At 44.4% G+C, this 25,352-nt stretch overlaps 2 protein-coding genes across 2 annotated transcripts in view; one reads left to right on the top strand and one right to left on the bottom strand.

The window, feature by feature from the left end:
* The window catches only part of LOC115145827 (catenin alpha-2), a 694,158-nt gene that overhangs the window by 457,092 nt on the left and 211,714 nt on the right, over positions 1–25,352 (top strand).
* Positions 24,184–25,352, bottom strand: part of LOC115145829 (leucine-rich repeat transmembrane neuronal protein 1-like) — a 3,566-nt gene continuing 2,397 nt past the window's right edge. The window contains exon 1 of the mRNA XM_029687381.2: positions 24,184–25,352. This exon is cut by the window's right edge and continues 2,397 nt beyond it. Coding sequence (XP_029543241.2) covers positions 24,804–25,352 — 549 coding nt within the window. The 3' untranslated portion in view covers positions 24,184–24,803.

The raw sequence follows: 25,352 nt of genomic DNA on the forward strand, positions 1-25,352 counted from the left end.
AGGGCTAACTTCTGTATACCCCCCCCCCCCCCCCCTCCCTCACACACCTTGTCGAAACACAGCTGATTGGCTCAAACGCATTAAGAAGGAAACAAATTCCACAAATAAACTTTTAATAAGGCACACCTGTTAATTGAAATGCATTCCAGGTGACTTCCTCATGAAGCTGGTTGAGAGAATGCCAAGAGTGTGCAAAGCTGTCATCAAGGCAAAGGGTGGCTACTTTGAAGAATCTCAAATATAAAATATATTTAGATTTGTTAAACACTTTTTTGACATGATTCCATATGTGTAACTTCATAGTTGTGATGTCTTCACTGTAAAATTCCCTTAACAGATGTCTTCACTGTTATTCTACAATGTAGAAAATAGTAAAGATAAAGAAAAACCCATGAATGAGTTGGTGTGTCCAAACGTATATACTGAACAACAACATAAACACAACATGCAACAATTTTAACAAATGTGTTGAGTTACTGCTCATATAAGGACATCAGTCAATTGAAATAAATAAATTAGGCCCTAAACTATGAATTCCACAGGACTGGGCAGGCGCGCCATTCAGAATGATTTTTTACCCCGCGAAAGGGATTTATTACAGACAAAAATACTTCTGAGTTTCATCAGCTGTCCGGGAGGCTGGTCTCAGACAATCCCGCAGGTGAACAAGCCGGATGTGGAGGCCTTTGGCCAGCGTGGTTACATGTGGTCTGCGGTTGTGAGGCAAGTTGGATGAACTGCCAAATTCCCTAAAACAACATTGGAGGTGGTTTATGGTAGAGAAATTAACATTCAATTATCTGTCAAGAAGCTCTGGAAGACATTATTGCAGTCAGAATACCAATTGCACACTCCCTCTAAACTTGAGACACGAGTGGAGTTGTGTTGTGTGACAAAACTGCACATTTTAGAGTGGCCTTTTATTGTCCACCGCACAAGGTGCACCTGTGTAATGAAAATTATGTTTACAGCTATTTGATATGCCACTCCTGTCAGGTGGATGAATTATCTCGTCGAAGGAGAAATGCTCTCTAACAGGGATGTAAACTAATTTGGAAACACAATTTTAAAGAAATAACCTTTTTTTTTTTCAGCTCATGAAACGTGGGCCCAACACTTTACATGTTGTGTTTTATATTTTTGTTCAGTATAGCATTGGATGTTGGCTGTTCCACTGTCATTGCTACCGAGTCTCAAAAAAAGGAGAGGATTACACACACACATACACACACACACACTCTCTCTCTCTCAAGGATAAGATAAATCAAGGAAAGATATTATTGAGATTGGCCCCCAGAGTATGTGGGTGATTGTATTGGCAGGGAGAGAGAATGTTTGCATGGAGCCAGAGAGGCACGTAGACCTGAGGGCTATGAGAAGCTATGCTGCTGCTATTACCACTATCTCAAGCTCTGGTGCTGGGCAGGCTTTGGAGAGATGAGTGAGAGAGGGTTGCGTCCCGATTCTCTTCCCTTCTCTCAAGGTGTGTATTTGCACACTCTCTGTCATGGATGGATTTAGAGGCATTTGATTGATGTAAGCATTTGCCGGAGGGAGTTTTCTGCCATTTTTTGTTGTTGTATCCATGCGATGTAGTGTACCCGACCTAATAAGACCTCCGTGGACCCGCACTTCGAAGCGTAATCACTAGTTAATTAACACAGGTGCATCACATTCAAAGTCTATTTGGCTTTCCAGCCGAAGTCATAGAAATGAACCATTTTACATGGCATGCTTATCATTTTAATCTGTGGGAATTAGATGATTCATTGAGATGATTTGGATATCAAGACATTTTACTTAATTATCGGTGCCAAAAGGAAGACCTACAGGTAAGAAAAAAAAGACAGTTCAGGTGGTCTTGAAAAACACTTGACCCTATAGATTATATTGACTTCAGCAAAAAGGTGTGTGACTGTTTGCCCGTATGTACGTGCGTGTGCAGGTTCATACACTGGGTGTACAAAACATTAAGAACACCTTCCTAACCAGTCTCAAGTGGCCCTATTTTTTTTTTAAGGCACTGCTATGTGACTTCATTTTGATATATGCTGATGGACTATGCACTCTTGTTGAAGTTCTGTTATAAATGACCAGGCACTGCTGTTTATTGTTGTGCCTTTGTTTCCATATGCTCCTGAGAATTCAAGCTACCCATGTTTACAATTATCATACATTGAAAATCTAAATACAAATGACATAAGGAGGAGAAAAGGAGAGTCTGGGAGAAGACGGGAGCTGACAGGACAAACACTGGTACGCTTGACAAACAAGACCAACTGGCACAGACAGACAGAGAACACAGGTATAAATACCCAGGGGATAAGTGGGGAAGATGGGCGACACCTGGAGGGGGGTGGAGACAAGCACAAGGACAGGTGAAACAGATCAGGACGTGACACAACTAATGTCTGCAATTCTCCAGCTGTGATCCTTGGAGATTTTTGGGCCACTCAAACCATCCTCCTCACTGTGCTGTATAGACACATGTCCTCTTCCAGGACAGTTGTTGACATCTCCAGTTGCTTTAAACATATGAATTATTGCCCTGATAGTGGAAATGGGCATTTTCAACCATTGGGCTATTTTCTCATAGCCATTTTCTGATTTTTGCAGCTCAACAACCACACATCTTTTTGTCACACATCATTACTGTATTCTCGGGGCTTTCCCATAGTGATGGATGACTATGGGAACTTAGGCTGTGTGTCACCTCGTATTTATACCCCAGTGAAACAGGAAGTCATGGCTTTACCACTTAAGTGTTCCTCATCACTCAGATGAACTTAAAACATGTCTAATATGAATGGGAATATACTTCAGTTTGATTTTACTCATAACAATTTCGTGTGGTGCTAATAATTGTTGCACACATATTTCATTTTTAAAAAAGATTTAAATTTATTTCACATTTATCTTTTTCAATCATTTTACTTCAATTAAAGGTTTTGATGTTTTTGAATATTATTAAAGAAAGACTAAGAGTAGTAAACAGCAAATCATTTTTGTTCACAGCCCCAGTAGAGGGCGCTGTATCCAGAGGGTGAATAGTGTAAACATTACGTGTTTGTCTACCTGGCCAGAGCTATATATTTAGAGAGTTAGGCCAACTTTTAGAATTATGAATATTATTCTAGTTCTAAACATTCAGATACATAGCTTTTTTTAAATGTATTTAATTATTTCCTGTGTGATATTAATGTGGCGCTAACATGGCTGCCGTATCATTTTTAAGTGTCATAAATGGATCATAATGCAGAAGCCTCAATGTCCTCATCGCACTAAACACAAGGGTCTGGGTGTAACCCATTTGGGATGAAGCAAGCGTGTCAGATATCTATTTAAAACATGAAGAAGAAAAAGACAAGCATACCTGAAGCTAAACATTTAAAAGTATGAGGACAGCCATCGTTCATACACGTACAAAGGGATCCGTGAGCATTCATTTCAGGTGCAAAAAAAAAATGCAAATGTGAATCAAACCCTTCGCTGGAACAGATAGCCGTAGTTCGCGATATGCATATTTGTCTGTGGAAGTGTGAATGAGGATTCAACAGTGTGGGTGTCGACAACAACAACCATACATTAGTTCGACATTGACTTTGTTTTGCAGGTGGTACGCTCTGATCTGATTTGCTTTCTGTGTTGGTTCTAGTTCTATATCCCCGCCTGTGTTTGTGCCATTGTTGTGCTGCATGCTGTCTGATATAGTCCTTCTTTTGGGAGGTATTCTATGGGCATCTACAACAACACTAGCTTTGGTTTCATTTGCTTTGTTGTGTCCCTTTAGCAGATCTGCGTGATTTTGTCATTGCCCTATTTGTTTGGGCATATTTCTGGGGAGTGTGCGGATGCAAGTAGCAGGTGGGGGGGAGAAAATACCCTATTTGACCTAAATATGTAGAGAGAGAGGTGGTGCTGCTATTGCTGCTGGCTCAGACAGGCAGACAGACAGACAGACAGACAGACAGACAGACAGACAGACAGACAGACAGACAGACAGGCAGGCAAACAGACAGACAGGCAGGCAGGCAGGCAGACAGACAGACAGACAGACAGACAGACAGACAGACAGACAGACAGACAGACAGACAGACAGACAGACAGACAGACAGACAGAGGCAGACAGGCAGGCAAACAGACAGACAGGCAGGCAGACAGACAGACAGACAGACAGACAGACAGACAGACAGACAGACAGACAGACAGACAGGCAGGCAGACAGGCAGGCAGACAGACAGACAGACAGACAGACAGACAGACAGACAGACAGACAGACAGACAGACAGACAGACACTGTAGCAGGAGATTAGTCAGGGATCAGGAGGCTCTCAAAGCGACCTAGCTCACAAGCAAACTATGAACAGAGAGCAGACACCGAAACCATACTGCACTCTATAGTCCTTGCTAACCCCTGCCGAGGCCCATATGCTCTACTCGGCACGTACACTAACATAGTATGACATGTTTGATCTGTCATGTGGTGCTGGTATTTACCTTCTGGCCCTGCGTAACAGGGAAAAGAGGTGTTTCATGCACAAGCATGCAGATCACTGACATTCTGTCCCCTTTGTATGTGGTTCCATGTGACTCTGTCGGTCGAGCACGGAGCCTGCAGGATCGTGGGTTTGTTTACCACTGGGTCCACCTATACAAACATCTATGTGTGCACTTTGATCTGCAGAATTGTATAGATGTCATGATATATTGTATGCTGTTTGCACTCCAGTCATGTAAAGTGAAGCACTGACACCAAGGCAAAAACCAAGGCAAAACATTTGACAAAATACTTTTTGGGAGTGTTGCATTTACAGAAGTGTACATGCAGTGTCTTTGGTGTGCCTTCTACAGTCAATAACAGGAATTGACTAGGCTCAATCTGATGGCGCAGAGTTATTTGACATGCGGGACAGGAGACTGCCGTAATGAGAGATTGCGACTATTGAATTACAGTTCAATTTAATGGAATGGCTTTTATGATTTAATTTCAGGCCGTGTGTGTGTGTCTACAGTATGCGTGCCCCTGTGTGTGTGTAGCTGCAGGAGCGAAGGGGAGGTGTGAGAGGTGGCTCACTGATTGCTTTGTGGTTCGCTCCAACCGCGGAAATGAAACCATTTGTTCTGTGTATGTATATACTGTATCGCCAACGTTCTCTTAGACGAGCTACTCGTTTTGGTTGGCGTGCTAATCTTTCAGTTTGTTTCTTGGTGACTCTCTTTTTTTCCTTGTTGTCGTTGCTTTCTTCAGATGCTTTCTTTCTCATTGTTCCTGTTGCTATTGGGAAAGGGGGATAGCTACAGTAGTCAGCTGCACGAATGAATGTATTCAACCGAAATGTGTCTTCTGCATCTGAATCAGAGAGGTGGGGGGGCTGCCCTAATCAATGTCATTGGTGACCGTCGAGCAGTTGTTGTTGGGGGTTAACTGCCTTGCTCAAGGCCTTGCCGGCTTGGTGGTTCGAACCAGCAACCTTTTTTGTTACTGGCCCAATGCACTTAACCACTAGGCTGCCTGCCTTGTTGAGTCTCTTCAGTAGTGGTGCGCGAAGGGAGAAAGAAGTAAGACACAGTGGTGATACAGCTGCTACACAGTCTGCTAAGCTATATGCTCCATGAATTTTTTGGAAAAAGTGTTGCCGTAAAATGTAGTAATATGCCATATATGAGTGAATGGAACCTCAGTGCTTGGCACCCTGTGCTGTAAACAGCGCACTGTAGACAATGGTCCTCCTCCTTTTCTCGCTCTCCCTCTCTACGTCAGTCCATCCCTCCCTTCCCTCAAACTACCTGCCTCTCTCACGCCACCTTTCTCCTCACTCTAAAAAAAAAAAAAAAAACATTTCTCCCCAACAGTTTCTCCCTCAGAGAATGTTGCCTCTCGCCCAGAGGACCTCCAGACACAGATGAAAACGAAATGAGAGTCAGCCAGGGCCTGTCTCATGTGTGTCAGTGCCCTCCACCTTTGTTGCTTCACGCTGAGGATTGTGGGGGAGGAGGCGGGCGCCTCAGGCGCTACTTGTTCCGGGGGCCATCTGGTTCCATTGGATTTTGGCCTCGTTCATCCTACTCTCTCTCTCACACTCTCCTTTTTCCCCTTACTATCATTCTCTCTCTCTCTCTCTCTATCTTTCTGCCTTCTGTCGCTATTACCATCTCTATATCATCTCTCTCACTTGTTTACTCCCTCTCTCTTTCTCTCTCTCCCCACTCCCTATTTCTTACCACTCACAACTTTCTTAGTTTTCTGTTATTTGCTGTTCTGTACTCTGTTCAGTTCATGTTAAGTTAATTATTTTCTCAGTTCATGTTCTGGTCATGAAATAAGGTCCCTTCTGTTTATGAGGTCTTGTTGCGGGGGGGAAAGCATTTTTGCAACGTAACAAAATGTGGAAAAAGTGAAGAGGTTTGAATTCTTTCCAAATCCACTGTACAAATCATAGATAAATAATAAATACCAAACACAAGCAAAAGATCAGAGTTTTCTAACAGTATAATGCATTTAATGGGTACTGTTCATGGCCCTGTCATGAAGATGTGTTTTATATGGCCTCCACTTAACATTCAACCTTGAAAAGCTGCCAATTAGAAACACCGCGGCCCAAAACCCTTACCAGTAGCATTCTACTGTTCTGCTCGCCCGGTTCGCCATTGTCATGCATTCCAGCAAACATTGACATGTCAGAGATTTTCATATTTCATCAACGAAAAGCACCACCAACAGACAGATGAAAAGGATCCTGCCCGACACGTCAAGTTCCAAGTGTTAGTGACGGCACAGATGGTCAAAATGGGCAGTGATTAGTAACCCACACCCTTTTCTCCCTGTGTGTCTCCTGTGCTTCTCTGAGGGAGAAGAGGGCGGTGGGGCAGACACATCTTCATTCATCACAGGCGTTTGACAGATCTGACAGTGTGCATTTGCCTCGCGGGTTCACCTTTCCATTCAAATGGGCTTCGGCCTCCCCAAGGTGGAACTGTGAGCAGTTCATTCTGCTGAGTGTGTGTGCGCGCGTGTGTGTGTGCGCGTGTGGGTGCACGCCTGTGTACGTCCGTGCGTGTGTCTTGTGGTTGTGTGTCTGTGTGTGTCTTGGTATCTGTCACTGTGTTTAGGTGTGGTGTGTGTGTGTGTGTGTGTGTGTGTGTGTGTTGTGAAATAGCAAGGAGCTGCACAACCAAACACACACTCATCTAACATCCGCTTCATTGTCATCGGGGACCCTCGGGTTTCATTAGTAACAACTTAAACACAGACGCTCACATCACTTCTCCCACACAGTGATCCCAACATTTCAAACAAGGAAATAATATTGTCCATAACGAACCATTGTGTTTTTCCTTTATCCTTTTCTATTTGCAGATGCTCACCCACCACTGTTGCATATGGATGTAATAGGCTGTTATCACATTTGTTTCAACAAACCACGGCAAAGATAATCACGTAACATGACCCCCGTCGTGTCAATTTACAACAGTTGTCATAGAAACTGAAGCAATAACACAGTGTCAATGCAGTCGTTATTGATACGGTCATCTACTTCCATTGGCATTCAGTTAAAGCGGGATCAAGTGGTCTAAAGGTCAGTATTCGGTCCCACATCCCGAGCACACAGTGACTGCTTGTGACTCTAAAACTCTTTGCATACATTTTCCAGTTTGTTTTGCAGCCATTTTCCCAGCATAATAAGCCAAGAGATTCATCCACAACAGATTGGCCAAGGACAATGTCAGAGTTGATTTCAATAACGGAAAAGCTGCGAAAGTAGAGTTGAAAATAAAGAGAAGGGAGGAGCCAGAAAGGTAGTGTTTGGGAAAGATTTGGTGAAGTGGTTAAAGAGGGTGATGGCAGCGCCGGCTGTGTTACGTGTGATGATTGTGAGGCGCTGTGCAAATTCGACAGCCTCAAGACGGCGACGTCAAATAGGCCTATGGGCACGTCAAGGGAACTGTAGCCTACTGTTCAGATGGGTTAAATGGAAACTGAAATCTGGACACAGACTGTAGGTCTATAACCTCTCACATAGCCTTAATATGAACTCCTGCAGAATTAAGCATTGCGTTAAAATGATACACCAAGCGAAGGCATAACGATGACTCGGGAACAGGGGCGGAGAAATAGGATTGTTTTATGTCAGCGAATGCGAATGCTCAGTTAAATACCATCTGTAGAAGGGCTATCTTTCAACCAAATAAAACATGTGTCCGAGCCGAACTGAAATCACATCAGAAACATGTTGGGTTGTTTTCACAGCTTTCTATTTCCTTACAACCGGTCAAACTGATGTTATTTCCATTTGTTTTGTTCGTACATTTTCTCCCCCCGTCCCTCAATGTCTTTGCTCCGCGAAAGAAGATGACGTAGAAAACTTTACCGATGTCAACTAGATTGAAGCATTCGTTCTATCGATGTATTTCGTCATCTAGGGCAACATATGACGGAAGAGAAGCTGCGTGTGTCTAATTATAGATGTTGACTAACGAATAGCTTACCAAAAATGTTGGAAATTATAATCAGACAAGAGAAAATCATGCACCCCCTGCCAAAAATGGTTCCGCCTGCCTTCTTTGAATTTAGCCTATAGCGCATTTTCTAAATTTACAGGTTAAGTTCGGGTGCGGGACTTAATCATATAGTCGGGCGCTTGCAGATGGGTTCTTAACAATTGCGGGCAGGCGGGGTGAACAAACAGCTGACCCACGCACCACTATTATGTAGGTTGGTCTCTGACTAGACCTTTGACAGCCAAAGTTAATTGGAATTTGTGACTTTTGACTTTCTGTCAGAGGACGCTGTGTACGTGTGCTTGTATGTGTGTGTCCATCCAAAGTTGAATGTTATCACTCTATTGTTTAGTGCTTGTTTAGTACATATGCTAGAGAGAGAGAGAGACCAGAGAGAGAGAGAGAGAGAGAGAGAGAGAGAGAGAGAGAGAGAGGTGTCTTAAGACAGGAGAGAAACCATGTCGAGAGAGAGCATATTGTGTCTACAGTGGAATACACTGAATCTTGCTTACATAAATGCATGTGCCTGTGTCAGTAGGCCTGTACAGTACCAGCACATACAGTACCTTTGTAAAGTATTCAGACCCCTTGACTTTTTCCACATTTTGTTACGTTGCAGCCTATTCTAAAATGGATTCATGTGCTATTTTGTTCTCATCATTTGTTATTTTGTTCTCTACACACAATACCCCATAATGACAAAGCAAAAACAGTTTTTTGGAAATGTTTGCTAATTCTTCTCTGCAGATCCTCTCAAGCTCTGTCAGGTTGGATGGGGAACGTTGCTGCACAGCTATTTTCAGGTCTGCGGAGATGTTCGATCGGGTTCAAGTCCGGCCTCTGGCTGAGCCACTCAAGGACATTCAGAGACTTGTCCCGAAGACACTCCCGCATTATCTTGGCTGTGTGCTTAGGGTCGTTGTCCTTTTGGAAGGTGAACCTTCGCCCCAGTCTGAGGTCCTGGTGCAGATTTTCATCAAGGATCTCTCTGTACTTTGCTCCATTCATCTTTGCCTCGATCCTGACTGGTCTCCCAGTCCCTGCCGCTAAAAGACATCACACAGCATGCTTCCACCTCCAGACGTGATGCTTGACATTCAGGCCAAAGACTTCAATCTTGGTTTCATCAGACCAGATAATCTTGTTTCTCATGGTCTGAGAGTCTTTGGGTGCCTTTTGGCAAACTACAAGCAGGCTGTCATGTGCATTTTACTGAGGAGTGGCTTCCGTCTGGCCATAAAGGCCTGATTGGTGGAGTGCTGAAGAAATGGTTGTCCTTCTGGAAGGTTCTCCCATCTCCACAGAGGAAATCTAGAGCTCTGTCAGAGTGGCCATCGGGTTCTTGGTCACCTCCCTGACCAAGGCCTTTCTCCCCCGATTGCTCAGTTTGGCCAGGCGGAAAGCTCTTGGTGGTTCGAAACTTCTTCCATTTAAGAATGATGGAGGCCACTGTGTTCTTGGGGACCTTCAATGCTGCAGAAATGTTTTGGTACCCTTCCCCAGACACAGTCCTGTCTTGGAGCTCTATATACAATTCATTGATCTCATGGCTTGATTTTTGCTCTGACATGCACTGTCAACTGTGGGACCTTATATAGAGAGGTGTGTGCCTTTCCAAATCATGTCCAATCAGTTTTAATTTCCTACAGGTGGACTCCAATCAAGTTGTAGAAACATCTCAAGGACGATCAAAGGAAACAGGATGCACCTGAGCTCAATTTAGAACCTCATAGCAAAGGGTCTGAATACTTATGTAAATAAGCTACTTCTGTTTTTATTTTTAACAAATTAATAATAAAAAATTAAACCTGTTTTCACTTTGTCATTATGGGGTATTGTGTGTAGATTGCTGAGAAAAATATATATATTTAATACATTTTAGAATAAGGCTGTAATGTAAAAAAAAAGGGAAAAAGTCAAGGGGTCTTAATGTTTTCCGAAGGCACTGTATGTGCGCTTGCATCTTCAAGCCTGGATGAAGAGGGTCTTGGGGGTTGTGTAGGGGGTTGTCTTGGGGGTTGTGCATCAGTCGGGACCAAAGACAATCCGCCGGGGAAACGTTAGGATAACGTGCATGGAGCGATTAAAAACCATAAGCAGGGAGAGAGTTGGAGACAGACAATGAGCCGGGTCCAGGAAAAGTCCCCTCTGGGAGGATAGCCTCATTCAGTATGCCACCCGTGTTTGATCATGACCTTACTGTTGCATGTCCTTGGCGCAGAGCGCATCAAATGCCTTTTGGGGGATTGGAGGGTTTGAGGCTTCACAGGAGGCTGGCTCAGCCCGTTCAGCCCGCTCCACTTTATGGTGTTGTTTTTATTTTCATTCCACCTGACCTGATGGCTTCTGCAGCCCTCTATTGTCTCTCTCTCTCTCTCTCTCTCTCTCTCTCTCTCTCTCTCTCTCTCTCGCTAAGCCCCTCGGCAAAGCACTCGGGCCACCATTTTGATTATGAAAGTGATTGAATTAAATGCTCTGAGAACTTGACATTCTCATGGATTATGACTGTTGGAAATGGTTAAACACACAAGGCCCCTATCCGTCTACACGGATACCTAATCCCAAACCGTTCCTGTTTTTCTGCAACCCGTTCCAGTGAATTGTGTTTAAAGATTATAGCCCCCTTGCCCCGATATCAAGTAAGTTCTGACTCAGACAACCCGAGACCTATTAGGCCAATAATATTGGATATCATACACACAACACAAGACTGCATAACAACTGTATTGATTCAAATGCAATAAATACTACTACTGGTATTGACCACTATCACAGAACCACCTATATGGAATGGCAGTACTTTGAACTGGAATGACGTAGGCTTTAACTCAATGGGGAAAATAAACCACAAACAATCAAACATGATAGGGGTCTTTCGGGGCCGTTGGTGGCCATTGTTAAATAAAACTTTAAAAAGAGAGTGCCGTCTTTTGGCCACTTCACTAGCAGTCTTTCTGTACGGGAGTACTGTGAGATCACACACTACTGTGTGTGTGTGTGTGAGTGTGTGCTCTCGCAACGCATTTGTCATCTTTGAGTGCCCGGGTTGTGGCTTTTCTAAATGTCAGCAAGGGGTTGTTAAGCAACCGTGTGCGCTTTTCCTCCCTTTCATTCTCTCTATCTCCCTTGTTTCTGTACATACAGTTTCAGTTGGAAGTTTACATACACTTAGGTTGGAGTCATTAAAACGTGTTTTTCAACCACTCCACAAAATTCTTGTTAACAAACTATAGTTTTGGCAAGTCGGTTAGGACATCTACTTTGTGAACAACACAAGTCATTTGTCCAACAATTGTTTACAGAGAGATTATTTCACTTATAATTCACTGTATCACAATTCCAGTGGGTCAGAAGTTTACATAAACTAAGTTAACTGTACCTTTAAACAGCTTGTAAAATTTCAGAAAATGATGACATGGCTTTAAAAGCTTCTGATAGGCTAATTGACATAATTTGAGTCAATTGGAGGTGTACCTGTGGATGTATTTCAAGGCCTACCTTCAAACTCAGTGTCTCTTTGCTTAAGAAATCAGCCAAGACCTCAGAAAATAAAGTGTAGACCTCCACAAGTCTGGTTTATCCTTGGGAGCAACTTCCAAACCCCTGAAGAACCATGTGCATGTGTACAAACAATAGTACACAAGTATAAACACCATGGGACCATGCAGCCGTCATACCGCTCAGGAAGGAGACGCATTCTTTCTCCTAGAGATGAACGTACTTTGGTGCGAAAAGTGCAAATCAATCGCAGAACAACGGCAAAGGACCTTGTGAAGATGCTGGAGGAAACAAGTACAAAAGTATCTATATCCACAGTAAAACGAGTCCTACATCGACAACCTGAAAGGCCGCATAGCAAGGAGGAAGCCACTGCTCCAAAACCGCCATTAAAAAGCCAGACTACGGTTTTCAACTGCACATGGGGACAAAGATCGTACTTTTTGGAGAAATGTCCTCTGGTCTGATAAAACAAAAATAGAACTGTTTTGCCATAATGACCGTTGTTATGTTTGGAGGAAAAAGGGGGAGGCTTGCAAGCAGAAGAACACCATCCAAACCATGAAGCACAGGGGTGGCAGCACCATGTTTTGGGGGTGCTTTGCTGCAGGAGAGACTGGTGCACTTCACAAAATGGATGGCATCATGTGGAAGAAAAATTATGTGGATATATTGAAGCAACATCTCAAGACATCAGCCAGAAAGTGAAAGCTTGGTCGCAAATGGGTCTTCCAAATGGACACTGACCCCAAGCATACTTCCAAAGTTGTGGCAAAATGGCTTAAAGACAACAAAGTCAAGGTATTGGAGTATAGAAAATATAGAAAATTTGTGGGCAGAACTGAAAAAGCGTGTGCGAGCAAGGAGGCCTACAAACCTGACTCAGTTACACCAGCTCTGTCAGGAGGAATGGGCTAAAATTCACCCAACTTATTGTGGGAAGCTTGTGGAAGGCTACCTGATGCGTTTGACCCAAGTTAATTTAAAGACAATGCTATCAAATACTAATTGAGTGTATGTAAACTTCTGACTCACTGGGAATGCGATGAAAGAAAGAAATGTTGAAAGAAATAATTATCTCTACTGTTAAATAAATAATTACATAAATGACATTTGACATAAATAAAGTGGTGATCCTAACTGACCTAAGACAGGGCATTTTTACTAGGGTTAAATGTCAGGAATTGTGAAAAACTGAGTTTAAATGTAGTTGGCTAAATTGTATGTAAACTTCCGACTTCATCTGTTTATGCATATTGTTTTTGAGTGGAGTTTCCCTTTAAGTTTGAGTCTTCTCTCTCTCCCTCTGACTGTGGCCCCGCTCTCCGGTCTCCACAGCTGTAATGGGCTCCCACGATTCAGCAGGCAATTCGGGTTCCCGCTGGGGCCCCAATGTGTTTGTTTTGGCCAGAACAAGAGCGGAGGAAGTCCAATGTCCCGCACTCTATCCCTGGAAACTTCTCTTTCTCTCTCTTCACTATCACACACTCTCTTTTTCTTTCTCCCCCTCACTCGCTGTATTCCAGCTATTCTTTCTTTCATTCTCCTTTTTATCTACGGCACTATCTTTCCCAAAAGTCATGAGGGACTCGGGCACCACTTGGCGCTTGAAGGCTTATTCAAATGGTCTGTTTGTCCTCAGCGCCTGGCTTCTATGGATCTGACAGCATGAATTACCACAATGCATTTACTCTGCGCGACTATATGTTAGCGCTAACTGCGTGCCGCAGTCTTACAGTCGAAGAATAGCACCATAGCACGTTGTCGGAGGTACAATGAACATGCATTCATATGTTAATGTTTGGAATTTGTTCTGTTGTTGTGCCATGGACAGGCTACAGACGTTCAGTCATGTAGAAAGCGTGTCAAGAGTCCAGTGTGTGGAGTGTGTTCACATCAAACTATGGCCACCATTTTGCATGCGTCCATACCTGAGTGCTTCATATTGGAGGGGACTTTTGCTTGGTGCTGCACACAATCAAAAACAAGCCACAGATATCACCAAGGTCTTCATACCCAGCTCTCCCATTTAAAGCTGTGGGGTTGGTGACAGAATTCCCAGCATATTTTGATGTCAGGTGCCCATAGATAATATTTTGGGGGGTGGGGTGGGGATTTATATTCATCCCCCCTTTTGTGGCGGGAAGGGAAAGGGAAGAAATTGAAAAAGCGATCTTGCAGGCTGCCATTATTCAGGACTCTGGATGGGACTGGCTGCTGGCTGAGTTGTATTCATAAATCTCTCACGGAGCCCCAATGAATGTAATCAGGAGACTTGCAGAGGACATAAATTGGCACAACACTCCATCTCGCTTGTCAACCGCAGCTTCAGCAGCCTCAACTATATAGGCCTATTCGGGGGTAGGGGAGGGGGGGGGGAGAAAACCCACTTAAACTCGACCCAAAACATTCACATTCTTTGTGTGTGTGTCTCGCTCTGTATCTCTTTGATGCTTTTTGGGAGAGCTGACATTTTGAATTTGAGTTGAAGGTAAACAACAACAACAACAACGATAAGCTCCTGTCATTGTATAAGGCCCCTGACTTCTATGCCACTTCTAAAAAAAACTGTCTCATTTAAGCCGTTGCTCCTCCCCTAGAGTGGCCATTTTGAAAAAGGGCTCATGTTATAGGCCTAAATAGTGTATCTGGTTTGGGGTCACATTATTCATCTCTATGCAATATCTTAACAGTGGTGCCAACGACAGCAGCAATTGAAACCACCCTTGTCGGACATTTTTAGGCCCCCTGACTGTTTTCACCCACTTCTAATAACCAGGCTCCTTTCATTTCATTTCTCTGTGCCTGTTTCTTTGTGATGGGCCGTCAGAGGTTAGGCACGAAGCGCACCATCTGCTTTAAACCCACCACAGCTCCTGAGGCCATCGTCTCTGTCTCTGTTCTAGTTTCTCTTCTCAAGTCGCTACACGCACACACGCGCGCGTGCCAGGCGGTCTCATCTGATCTCAGGGCAGTCGTCTGTGGGGCTCTCTGGCTGCACTCTCTGCTGTCCTGGAAATGATCCTATGATTCTACGAAGGCCTGGACGAGTGTTAGAAATGCAACACCGACAAAGACACCCCCCCCCATGTCCCTTTGCTGCGGCCCCATCTGGTTCGCTCTCCGATGCAATTTGTATAACAGGTAAGTCCACTCTTTTGTGTAAAGTTTGAAGCCCATCCAAATGTAATCATATTACCACATTGAACAAAATGAAGAGAGACCATATGCCCAATGGAATTCACGTTGTTACCATAAGCTCTCGTAAAGCGCTGACATCATTCCTTAATCTATCTGACAGTGGGAAAATGGGAGGGGGGGGGGCAAACTCATTGGCTACTGGAGAGATGCCTAAACCGAGGAAAGGAGAAGGAAAGGGATAGTGAAGAAAGAGAGGGAGAGAAGGAGAGCGAAAGGGAGAGAGAGAGGGAGAGAAGGAGAGACAGAGGGAGAGAGTGATAGGAAGAGCGAGAGAGAGAGTGATAGGAAGAAAAAGAGGGAGAGAAGGAGAGACAGAGGGAGAGAGTGATAGGGAGAGAGAGATAGGAAGAGCGAGAGGGAGAGAGAGTGTATGCGAGGGAGAGCAAGAGGAATTGTAATTTGTTTACCATGACATCGAGAGTATGATAAATGAGAGAATGATAAATGCGGTCTATTTTAGTTTGCCTAAACTGATGTGGTGTACTCAACTCTGTGTCCATAGAGTATAGAGGCTTTACCAGCTTATAGCCGTTAACTAGATGTGGCGTACTCAACTCTGTGTCCATAGAGTATAGAGGCTTTACCAGCTTATAACCGTTAACTAGATGTTGTGTACTCAACTCTGTGTCCATAGAGTATAGAGGCTTTACCAGCTTATAGCCGTTAACTAGATGCGGTGTACTCAACTCTGTGTCCATAGAGTATAGAGGCTTTACCAGCTTATAGCCGTTAACTAGATGTGGTGTACTCAACTCTGTGTCCATAGGGTATGGAGGCTTTACCAGCTTATAGTCAGTCGTTAACTAGATGTGGTGTACTCAACTCTGTGTCCATAGGGTATGGAGGCTTTACCAGCTTATAGTCGTTAACTAGATGTGCTTATTACTGCCCATAGCTTCGCCCTTCATCTCCACAATGCTGCAGTATAGCTTCACTTACCTCCAGTTCAGTCCATCTATGGAAGAGCTTTTTCAACGCAACGTCCAAAGCAAATGGAGACATTTGCCATAACTGCAGGCGTGTGTTGTCCATTTTTTATGTAGGTTTAACTTTAGAATGATCTTATTGGTCATGTTTACGGTATCAGTGTTCACTACGGCTTCTCATTCTTGCATATGTGGTGATATATTTGATATATAAGTTGATAATCCTTGGTTCCCTGGTACATGTTGTAGTTGTTTAGTATTTACAGGATCCTGGGAGGATAAGGGCAACATTTGTGCCTAAAACCATTCTGAACATTTACTCTTGTTTTTACCTTTGCCATTCTCAGCCTGCACACTTTCCACTCCTTACCATTCTGGAACGAACATACAGTATGTTGTCAAAAATATTGTCATTCGTTCATTCATTCATTCATTAGTTCATCCATGCATTCATTCCCTCATTTGTTCCTTCGTTCATTCATCCGTTTGTTCATTCATTCATTTATTCATCCATTCGGTATCTATGATGGACTGTTGTGACACATGTATGATGTTTTGCGCTACGATCCTGCTTTTAGCTAGGAGGAGGGTAGAGGAGACACTCGAAAACAAAACGTGGACGGGCTCCCTTAGTCACGCTGGCCCCGCCCCACCCCGAGTCCCCGTCAGCCTTCTTCACAGTTTCGTGGGTCACTGATTGTCGCACGCTGTTGGTTTTGGCACCGCCCTTTGTTTCTCGTTGTGCAGATCGTCGGTAAACATGTCCAAGTACCCAACAGGCTTTCAGACTGTGTCCCCCCAACAATAGAGTTGGTGTTTTGGTCTACGGCCTCAAGTGTGATGTCATAGGGGGAGTTTGACGGACCGTGACTGGTCTGCCGTGGTTCACTAGATTTGACCCCTCCTGAATTGGCTAGATTTGCTTAAATGAGCCGCCGATGGCATTTCTTGTGGTTTCTATGTGGTTTAAGATTGTGGGTCGATTGCAGTCGTGTGTATGCAGTACTGCTGGGATCAACAACTAGATTCAGCCGGGGAACAATTCTTTCTGGAGCAGATGGTCAGGCGGCCGGAATATAATTAACAAATCATTTGTAGACTGCAAGATGACCGGAAGAAGCCCAAACAGATACAGATTTGACTAAAACATAATCATTCCAAACCTTGCTTAGATTTGTATTTGATTGCATATAGAGTATCTCTCCCTTATGCATTGGGGAATACTTTGAAATCACTTGGAGCTGTTTTGCTGGTGCAAAAAGTAGTGTGTGTGCTTATGCGTCTGTGTGCGTGCCTGCCTGCCTACCTGCCTGCACGAGTACCTGCGTGCCTTCTTATGTGGGTACTGTATACAAGCATGCATAATTGTGTTTCTCTACAATATGTGTAGGCTATACATGACCATTATCGATCAATCTCATCACGTGTGGGCGTATACATCATATCCTTTTACAGATGGTACTTACTACCCTAGTATGCACCGGTGTTGTGCCTTTGGGGGGCTAATTTATCCCTTCCACCAGTCGCTTTCATCTTGAAATATTCAACACGGACAAGACACTGAAGTGAAGCGAAACATTTAACAAATACACGTTTAACCCAATTACCGCGTTGGCACATTTAACACTTTGTTGAAAGAAAGAAATACAAATGAAAAAAAAAGAAGCTGTCTGAATTCAACCTCAATTGCACACAACATGACAGAATGCACTCGTTGTTTTACTCTGTCCAGGGAATGGATGAACTCCGCTTGACCTCGTTCTATCATATCCATGTCCATCTGTATGGAGTATGGATCCAACGTGAAGCTTCCGGGCAACCCCGGGTAGAGCTTATAGGATTCCAGCCGAACCATAGAGATAATATCTCTCTCTCTCTCTCTCTATGATCAAAACACTTGTCATAATAGCTCTCTGCTCTCTGCTCCATATCTGACAATACAGTATGTATTGTAATCCCAGTATATTAGTGACTCTGTGGACTGTAGACCCCCACAGAATCAGGGCCAGCTGTTGCCATGTTTTAGCTCACTGGCTCTGACCCAGCTTTTCTATCATCACATTTTATGCACCACCGGATGTTAACAATAGCATACACACAGTGTCCACGTGAAGTGTAGTGGTTATGTCATCACACACACACACACACACACACACACACACACACACACACACACACACACACACACACACACACATTGCCTTTCTGTCTCTTTCCCACTGTCTAAATCAGTCTATATGATGAAAACAGAGCAGTGCCGTCTGCATGTCGTAGCTAGCCTGCACTCACACACCCTGTGTAGTCTATACTCAAAAACTTGTAGTGTATTAAAAGTTTAAAAAGGCCTCTAAAGTTTGTCATTTCTACTTAAAATGGTTAGACTTTGATTTGCCGTAACGAAAAATGTATCAAACCCCTGCAAAAAAAATGTCCATTAATCCACATAATAATTCACATTTCCTGTTGCTGCAGGATTATGTCACTGTTATAGCAAACTGGCTCAAGTTAAGATCCTACATCTGTACAACGTGAGTTAGTGGCTCGAGAATATAATGGAATGGAATAGAACGTGGTGACGAGAAAGACAACGAGAAGTGTGAGCACTGTGAGAGTCAACGATGATCATTCCAATGTCGATCCTGATAAACCATTTAAAATGAAGTATGGACTGTCATCGTAAATCGTCAGCGGCCCCACCACGCGCCGCTGCAACCCGCCGCCACTTTGTGGTTTTGCCACCTATCCGCTTATGAGTGGGTGTGAGCCGTTTATTATGCATGGCAGGGCCCCAATGAAAAAACAGTGGGCACCTGGTCGAAACCCCGGTGCACAGAACGTTAGGGTAATTCATTCTTTAAGCATTATTGCCATGGACTTCACACACACACACACACACACACACACACTTCCCCTAACCACTACCCACTCCTAATCAGACGACGTAAACCATTTCCCCGGAGGAAAGTTGATTGAGCACACCGAGTCGCTGCCTCTGTGAATGTCACGCAACCACTCACCTTTACAGCGCAGCCAATGACGATTTCCCTGTGACCCCTCACTCTGACGTCGACTTGAGCCCGCAGTGTAAACAACTGCGGAAGACTGCTGCCGACCTGACTGACTAGTCACACATCAGTGTGTCAGTGGTGTTTGGACCGTAGAACTAGAATGATTAGAGTGGGCACCTCCATTCAGGTCAATTATACCACAATGTGTGGACAGGCGGAAAATGCCGAGTGTCTTTAATAGGAACGTTATATTTCTATGGTTTGGAGCCCCCTCCATCCCCCCTGACCATCATTATACTCCTGTGTATCGTTCCTACTAGAGTTGTTAAAGTAGTGGAACACGTTATTATCTCTCGGGGGGAAATGTGCTTTGCTGCAGAAATCACCCGTTACAACACAACAGATGTTACACAGGAAGTAGGACACATTACACACAATGAGCCACACATGGCCTCTGACCGTGACCCTGTTGGTTGGGGTTTGTGTTTCCAGATGTCTATGGCTCCTGTGCTGTACTGAATGACCCTGCCGTTCAAGGCGTTGCACTGTGTTTGTCAGATGGGTTGTCTATGACATTTACGTGACCCTGTCATTTAAGGTGTTGGTGTGTGTGTGCTATCCAGATATGTCATGTGCTGTATGGGTCTGTGTTAGCCGGATGGGTTGTGACAGCCGTGCTGTGTTTAACAGGATCTTCGCTAGCTGTTAGCTATTAGCCGTGCTTTGTTTATCATGCTCTATGCTAGCTGTTAGCTGTTAGCTGTGCTGTGTGTTGAGCTCTGCTGGGTCTCTCTATCTGCTCTGAGAGGTGTGGGGGTGACCTTTAAAGTTGGCTCGTGCCATCCCTGTTCACACATAGTAACACCCTGCAGTCTGTCGTACCCTATGTGGGTGTGTGTATGTGTTCCTCTTTTCTTTTTGTCATTCCAAACATCCTCTCTTTTAGTTTTGGTAAAACAGCACATCCTGTTCCCTAACATAGTCTTCGTCATTCACATACGTAATGGCTTGATCTCGTTCTTGTATGCACACACACACACACACACACACACACACACACACACACACACACACACACACACACACACACACACACACACACACACACATAGCTTGGAGACAGAAGATTCAAATCTTGTTAACAAGTGCATTACCCAATCACCACATATCCCCTCCATCCATCCTCTCTCCTCTCTGCTTTTAAACACAGCTGTGCTCTCCGACGTACAGAAACCATTGTCACGATTCCTCGCACAATTTCCATTTCAAACAGAACCAATATGAAACTTTATCCCCCTCCGAACCCCCCCACCCAGCCCAACACCAGATACGATGCGAGCGGAATCGCGGCCAGTCCGCCCCTTTCTCTCTATTCTCCTCCATCACCAGTGCTAATTAGCTGCCATATCCATAATGCAGTGCCATATAAATAAACCATTATTATTTTCTCCTTGCCCTCCCATAGACGGTCAATAGCTGTAGCATGAGCATGTAGAAAAATGTCGAAGAGTATGTAATCGGTAATCAGAGGATCATCAGGTGATCATGGAAGCGAGTCCATTTGGTAAGCCAGTCATCTGTGTTAGTATCGATTTTGCTAAGTGTCATCAATCAGGTTGTTAATAATGGGAGGTTATAGGAGAGGTGATATGCCCTGTTGGGGGCGATGACCCCTTGTCTGAATCGGTCAACAAACACCTGCAGGTTTTGGTCCTCCCCACAGAGTGTCAAATAGAGGTAGAGAGAAAGAGGGTGGGATAGAGAGGGTGGGGGGGGGGGATGTGGGTGCATCCTGGAGTCTTAAGGACAACCCTTTCAAATAAGTAGACCCCCTTCCCTGTCCCTGCCTCCCTCCTATCCAACCATTACGTGTTAAAAATACTGAAACAAAATGGAGGTGCCATCAGTAGCCTGTGTGTCGAGGCATCATTGAATATTTATACAAATAAATCAGGACAACACAGCCTAAATATAGGCCCGGCAGTTTGCATGATTTGAGGGACTATCAGGAAAGAAAATGAATAAGAGAATAAGATAATAAGCAAATGACTATCAGTATATCGCATATCTCACATCTCGCTATGATGTGTCTCTCTCTGCCCTGCTCTGCTCGGCTGTATCGGTCGGTGGCTAGCCTACTTAGCATACAGATGTCATGCCTAGTTATGATTCATGGCCATTTTGGATTTGAAAGTGGGCCGCCCCGGTCGAGAGGTATCATGAATACGAAGTAGATCATGAATCTGAAATGGCAAATTCCACTGTTGTCGTCGCCGGTTGTTGTTGTTGTCTCTTGAGCGGCTCCACACAGCAAAAAAAAAAAAGACTGCACATTTTAGTTGAGTTGTTGCTCCCGGCTTGTTACTATTTCGTCTTTTCTTCTGGTCTCGTGTTCCACTCTGTGAAACGCCTCGCCTCGTATGGTAGATATCAGAATAGATTTAGGTTGTGGTCCTGTACAAGTTTACACGTGGCACTGTACACACAAGAGTTCAGTGGGCATGATATTGTTTAACTGCAACCATTCACTCCATGTGGCCTAACGATGGAGTATCTTAATTGGATCACCCCTGTTGCAAGAAATGTCGTGGATCTGAGGTTGAAAAAATGTCCACTTTCTGACCATATTGTTCCTTTTGAAAAATGGATCAACCCCTAGAAAATTGTCGATTCATTTGAATCCACGTAATAATTCACATCCTGCTCAAATGAAGATCCTACATCTGTATACAGGCTATAGTTCAGGCTTTAGTACAACAGTAGGGGCTTATACAGCCAATACAAAAGACTTGAAGGGAAAAAGTCTGAGAACCTTTCTAGTTAGCATTTGATAATATCCCAGCGTTGTGCCCCTCCTAAAGCACAAGCAACTATACATTGATATGAAAGTGAAGGTATCACAATACGCATAAGGTACATCGACAGTGTTACATACATTATGCCATTGGTCTGTCTGTTTGATGTTTGCGTCGAGGCAGGTGGTTGAAATGCAGTGATTATTTGATTTCACGTTAGAGGCATAATGATTTGACCGCCAGGTCGATACAGTATGTTAAGTAATTGCTTGCATATTATTATATTTGTTTGTGTCATGCTACTGTATGACTCTGCAGCATCACTCAAACACTCAAACACACGACACATTACACCCATACTCTACACCCAGTTGAGCCACACACACACACACACACACACACACACACACACACACACACACACACACACACACACACACACACACACACACACACACACTCACACAAATGGATAGATCTGCGTATTTTTGCCTCTGTACAAACATATATGTGGAGTAGGACGCACACACACGCACACACACACCATTCAAAATCCCATTTTCCCTAACCATAAATCTAACCTTAACCCTAATCCTAAATCTAACCCTAAATCTAACACTAAATCTAACCTTAACCCTAACCCTAAATCTAACCCTAAATCTAACCCTAGCTCCTAACCTGATATTGAGACTTGATGTTGATGCAGCATTCTGTCTAGGAACACAGGTCAGCCTAGAGACCGCTGGACACAGTGTACTACTCCTACACACACACACACACACACACACACACACACACACACACACACACACATATATATACACACACACACACACACACACACACACACACACACACACACACACACACACACACACACACACACACACACACACACACACACACACACACACACACACACAAAGGCTTACACCTCAGACCTACTCTCACTGTTTCTGTCTCTGTCTCTTTAGTTACAGTAACAGCATGTGCACAGTGCAATCATAGACATATAGAAACACACAGACAGTAGGCTGCATTTACTGATTTCAGTCACACCACACGTACGCATGCAATCACACTGTGACACTGTGCAGAAGCTCTGAGTCTAGTGTATTTTCTTCCCTCCCTACCTCCCGCCCTCCTTCCTTTCCTGCTGATGTTAGGACACTAGAGAGCAGCCTACACCTTCTTTCTGCGGCCTCCGCAATCACTCCTTTCCTTAGCTATCACTCATTTCTCTCCCCCTAGCAGCACCTACATGTCAATTGTCGACTGGTGCAAGAGACCAAACCCTCTGTCGACACATCTCTCACTCACACAATGAGGAACGACCAGAGAGACAAATATACCCAAAATAGCCTTGTATTGAAAGAACAAATGTTTCAACATTACACGCAGAACATAGTCAGGAAATCCATCGGCCCGGGGCATGTGCAGTGTCATGTGTTACTGGTGTCTCTTTAAGATGGATAAAAGCCCACATATTCAATTCTTCATCTCGCTCCTATTTTAGAATTCGTTTTGATTTGAATAGTGTGGGGCGAGGCATTTTCCTCCTCCTTTTGATGTGTCCCTCGCGGTGCAAGAACGGCAAAGCTCTAGCATGACACAGCCAAGCGAAGGAAAAGGCAAAAGGCAGAGCTTTCTATATCTCTCAGATGATCATGATCTCTCTCTCTGCTTCTGCCTGTGTATCGTCCGTGTGAATGTCTTAGACGACATACGAATGTGACGTGAAAATGACGCCACCTGATTAGAAAGGGTCAGATCAATTTCGTCGAGAAAGGATAGAGGAGAGGGAGGGGAAGTGGGAAGGTGGTGGAATTCGGGGGAAGCAACCACAACATCTATAGCGAGCCCCCCACCACCACACACACACACACAAATAGGGAATGAGGGATCAAGAAAATATCTGATATTCAGATTGGAGAGGGTTTAACATTTGAAATGAAGTATAGCTAGGCTATCCCTCTGGCCCCTTGTCTTTTTAACCAACTAGAGATACTGCAGTAGGCACGCCAGACACATGCTCTTTCTCTTCCAACCACCAACGCGAGCAAGGCATCTCTTTTCACAATCCAGCCCTCTCCCCAAAGGTTCCTTACAACACAAGGGCTTTACTGTGAATAGCAATTCATTTATTTAAACATGATATTTTTTCGTAGTTTACAAAAGAAATAGGATAGCATCTTGCATCTTTTTTTTTCTCCCACTCTTGCGTTTTAAACATGTTTTACACTGATTTTATAATCGTATTTATTTTTTTATTTTTATTATCCAACTTTGCAATCTTTTTTTTTTTGGGGGGGGTGGTCGTTGTCGTGTTTTTGTTGTTGTCGTTGTATTACCACAATACAAATGGTGTGTTTATGGCTGGCCAGTGTGTCCCCAGGTGGTCTTTAGACAATAGCAGAATATTCTGAAGTAAGAAATAATATCCACTCCTGGTGTAGAGAAGAAGAAGAAAGAAGAAGAAACCGTTGGGGCCTACAAACATAGTAAATCCTCTCTGGTGATTCTGTATAAAGTCAACATAATATTCCATCTCTGGTGATTCTGTTTGTCAAGTCAACAGGCAAAATAGAGTCTGGTCTCCATAGTGTCCATAGATGCCCTTCAGATCCACAGCAATAAATCCACGGTCTCAGTCAGTCCTCCACCCTTCTCCTCCACAGTAGGGGAGGGCGAGCAGCACAGTGTGACACAGTGTAAATAGTGTCCATAGCAGGATCCCTGGTTTCAATCCTCATTTATACAACCCCAACCCACCCAATATATCCCATATATCCAAAAAGGTTCTCTGTAATAGTCCATATTATCCACACAAAATCACGTAAACACAGACATATCCATACACACTCCAAAGGGTCGGGTCAGACCTCGCACTCCCGGGAGGGCTGCTGCTGGCAGGTGCAGGAGCCATACTCGTTGATGATGACCAGGGCCCCCTCGATGTGGTTGGGCTTGTAGTCGACGTAGTACTCCGGCGTGGACATGGTGGCCATCTGCTGCATGCTCTGCTTCTGCTTCTGCTTGCGCCGATGGCTGCTGAAGCACTGGCGCACCTGCCGCACGCCCGCCGGGAAACACTTCCAGGTCACGTAGAGCATCAGCACCACAATCAGGAAGGAGAAGATGAGCGCCATGGTGCCTGTCACCACCTTGTGGATCTGCATGGTGCTCTCTATGTCGTCAAGGTTAGCCACGGTCACCGTGAAGGAATTGGTGATGACTGCGCCGCCCTCGGCGGCTGGCGGATCGTAGGGATTGGCCGTGGGGCCGCCCCAGGCCTGGTCCTTGGCGGTGTAGCCTGGGTACCAGCTCATGGTTGTGGTGGACTGGTCGCCGCCGTCCTCGCACAGCTGGAAGGCGTAGACCGCGTCCAGTACGTCCTCGCCCTGCGCCACGTCCGGGCTTGAGCA

Source organism: Oncorhynchus nerka, linkage group LG18 (genome assembly GCF_034236695.1).
Source record: "Oncorhynchus nerka isolate Pitt River linkage group LG18, Oner_Uvic_2.0, whole genome shotgun sequence".
Classification (NCBI taxonomy): domain Eukaryota; kingdom Metazoa; phylum Chordata; class Actinopteri; order Salmoniformes; family Salmonidae; genus Oncorhynchus; species Oncorhynchus nerka.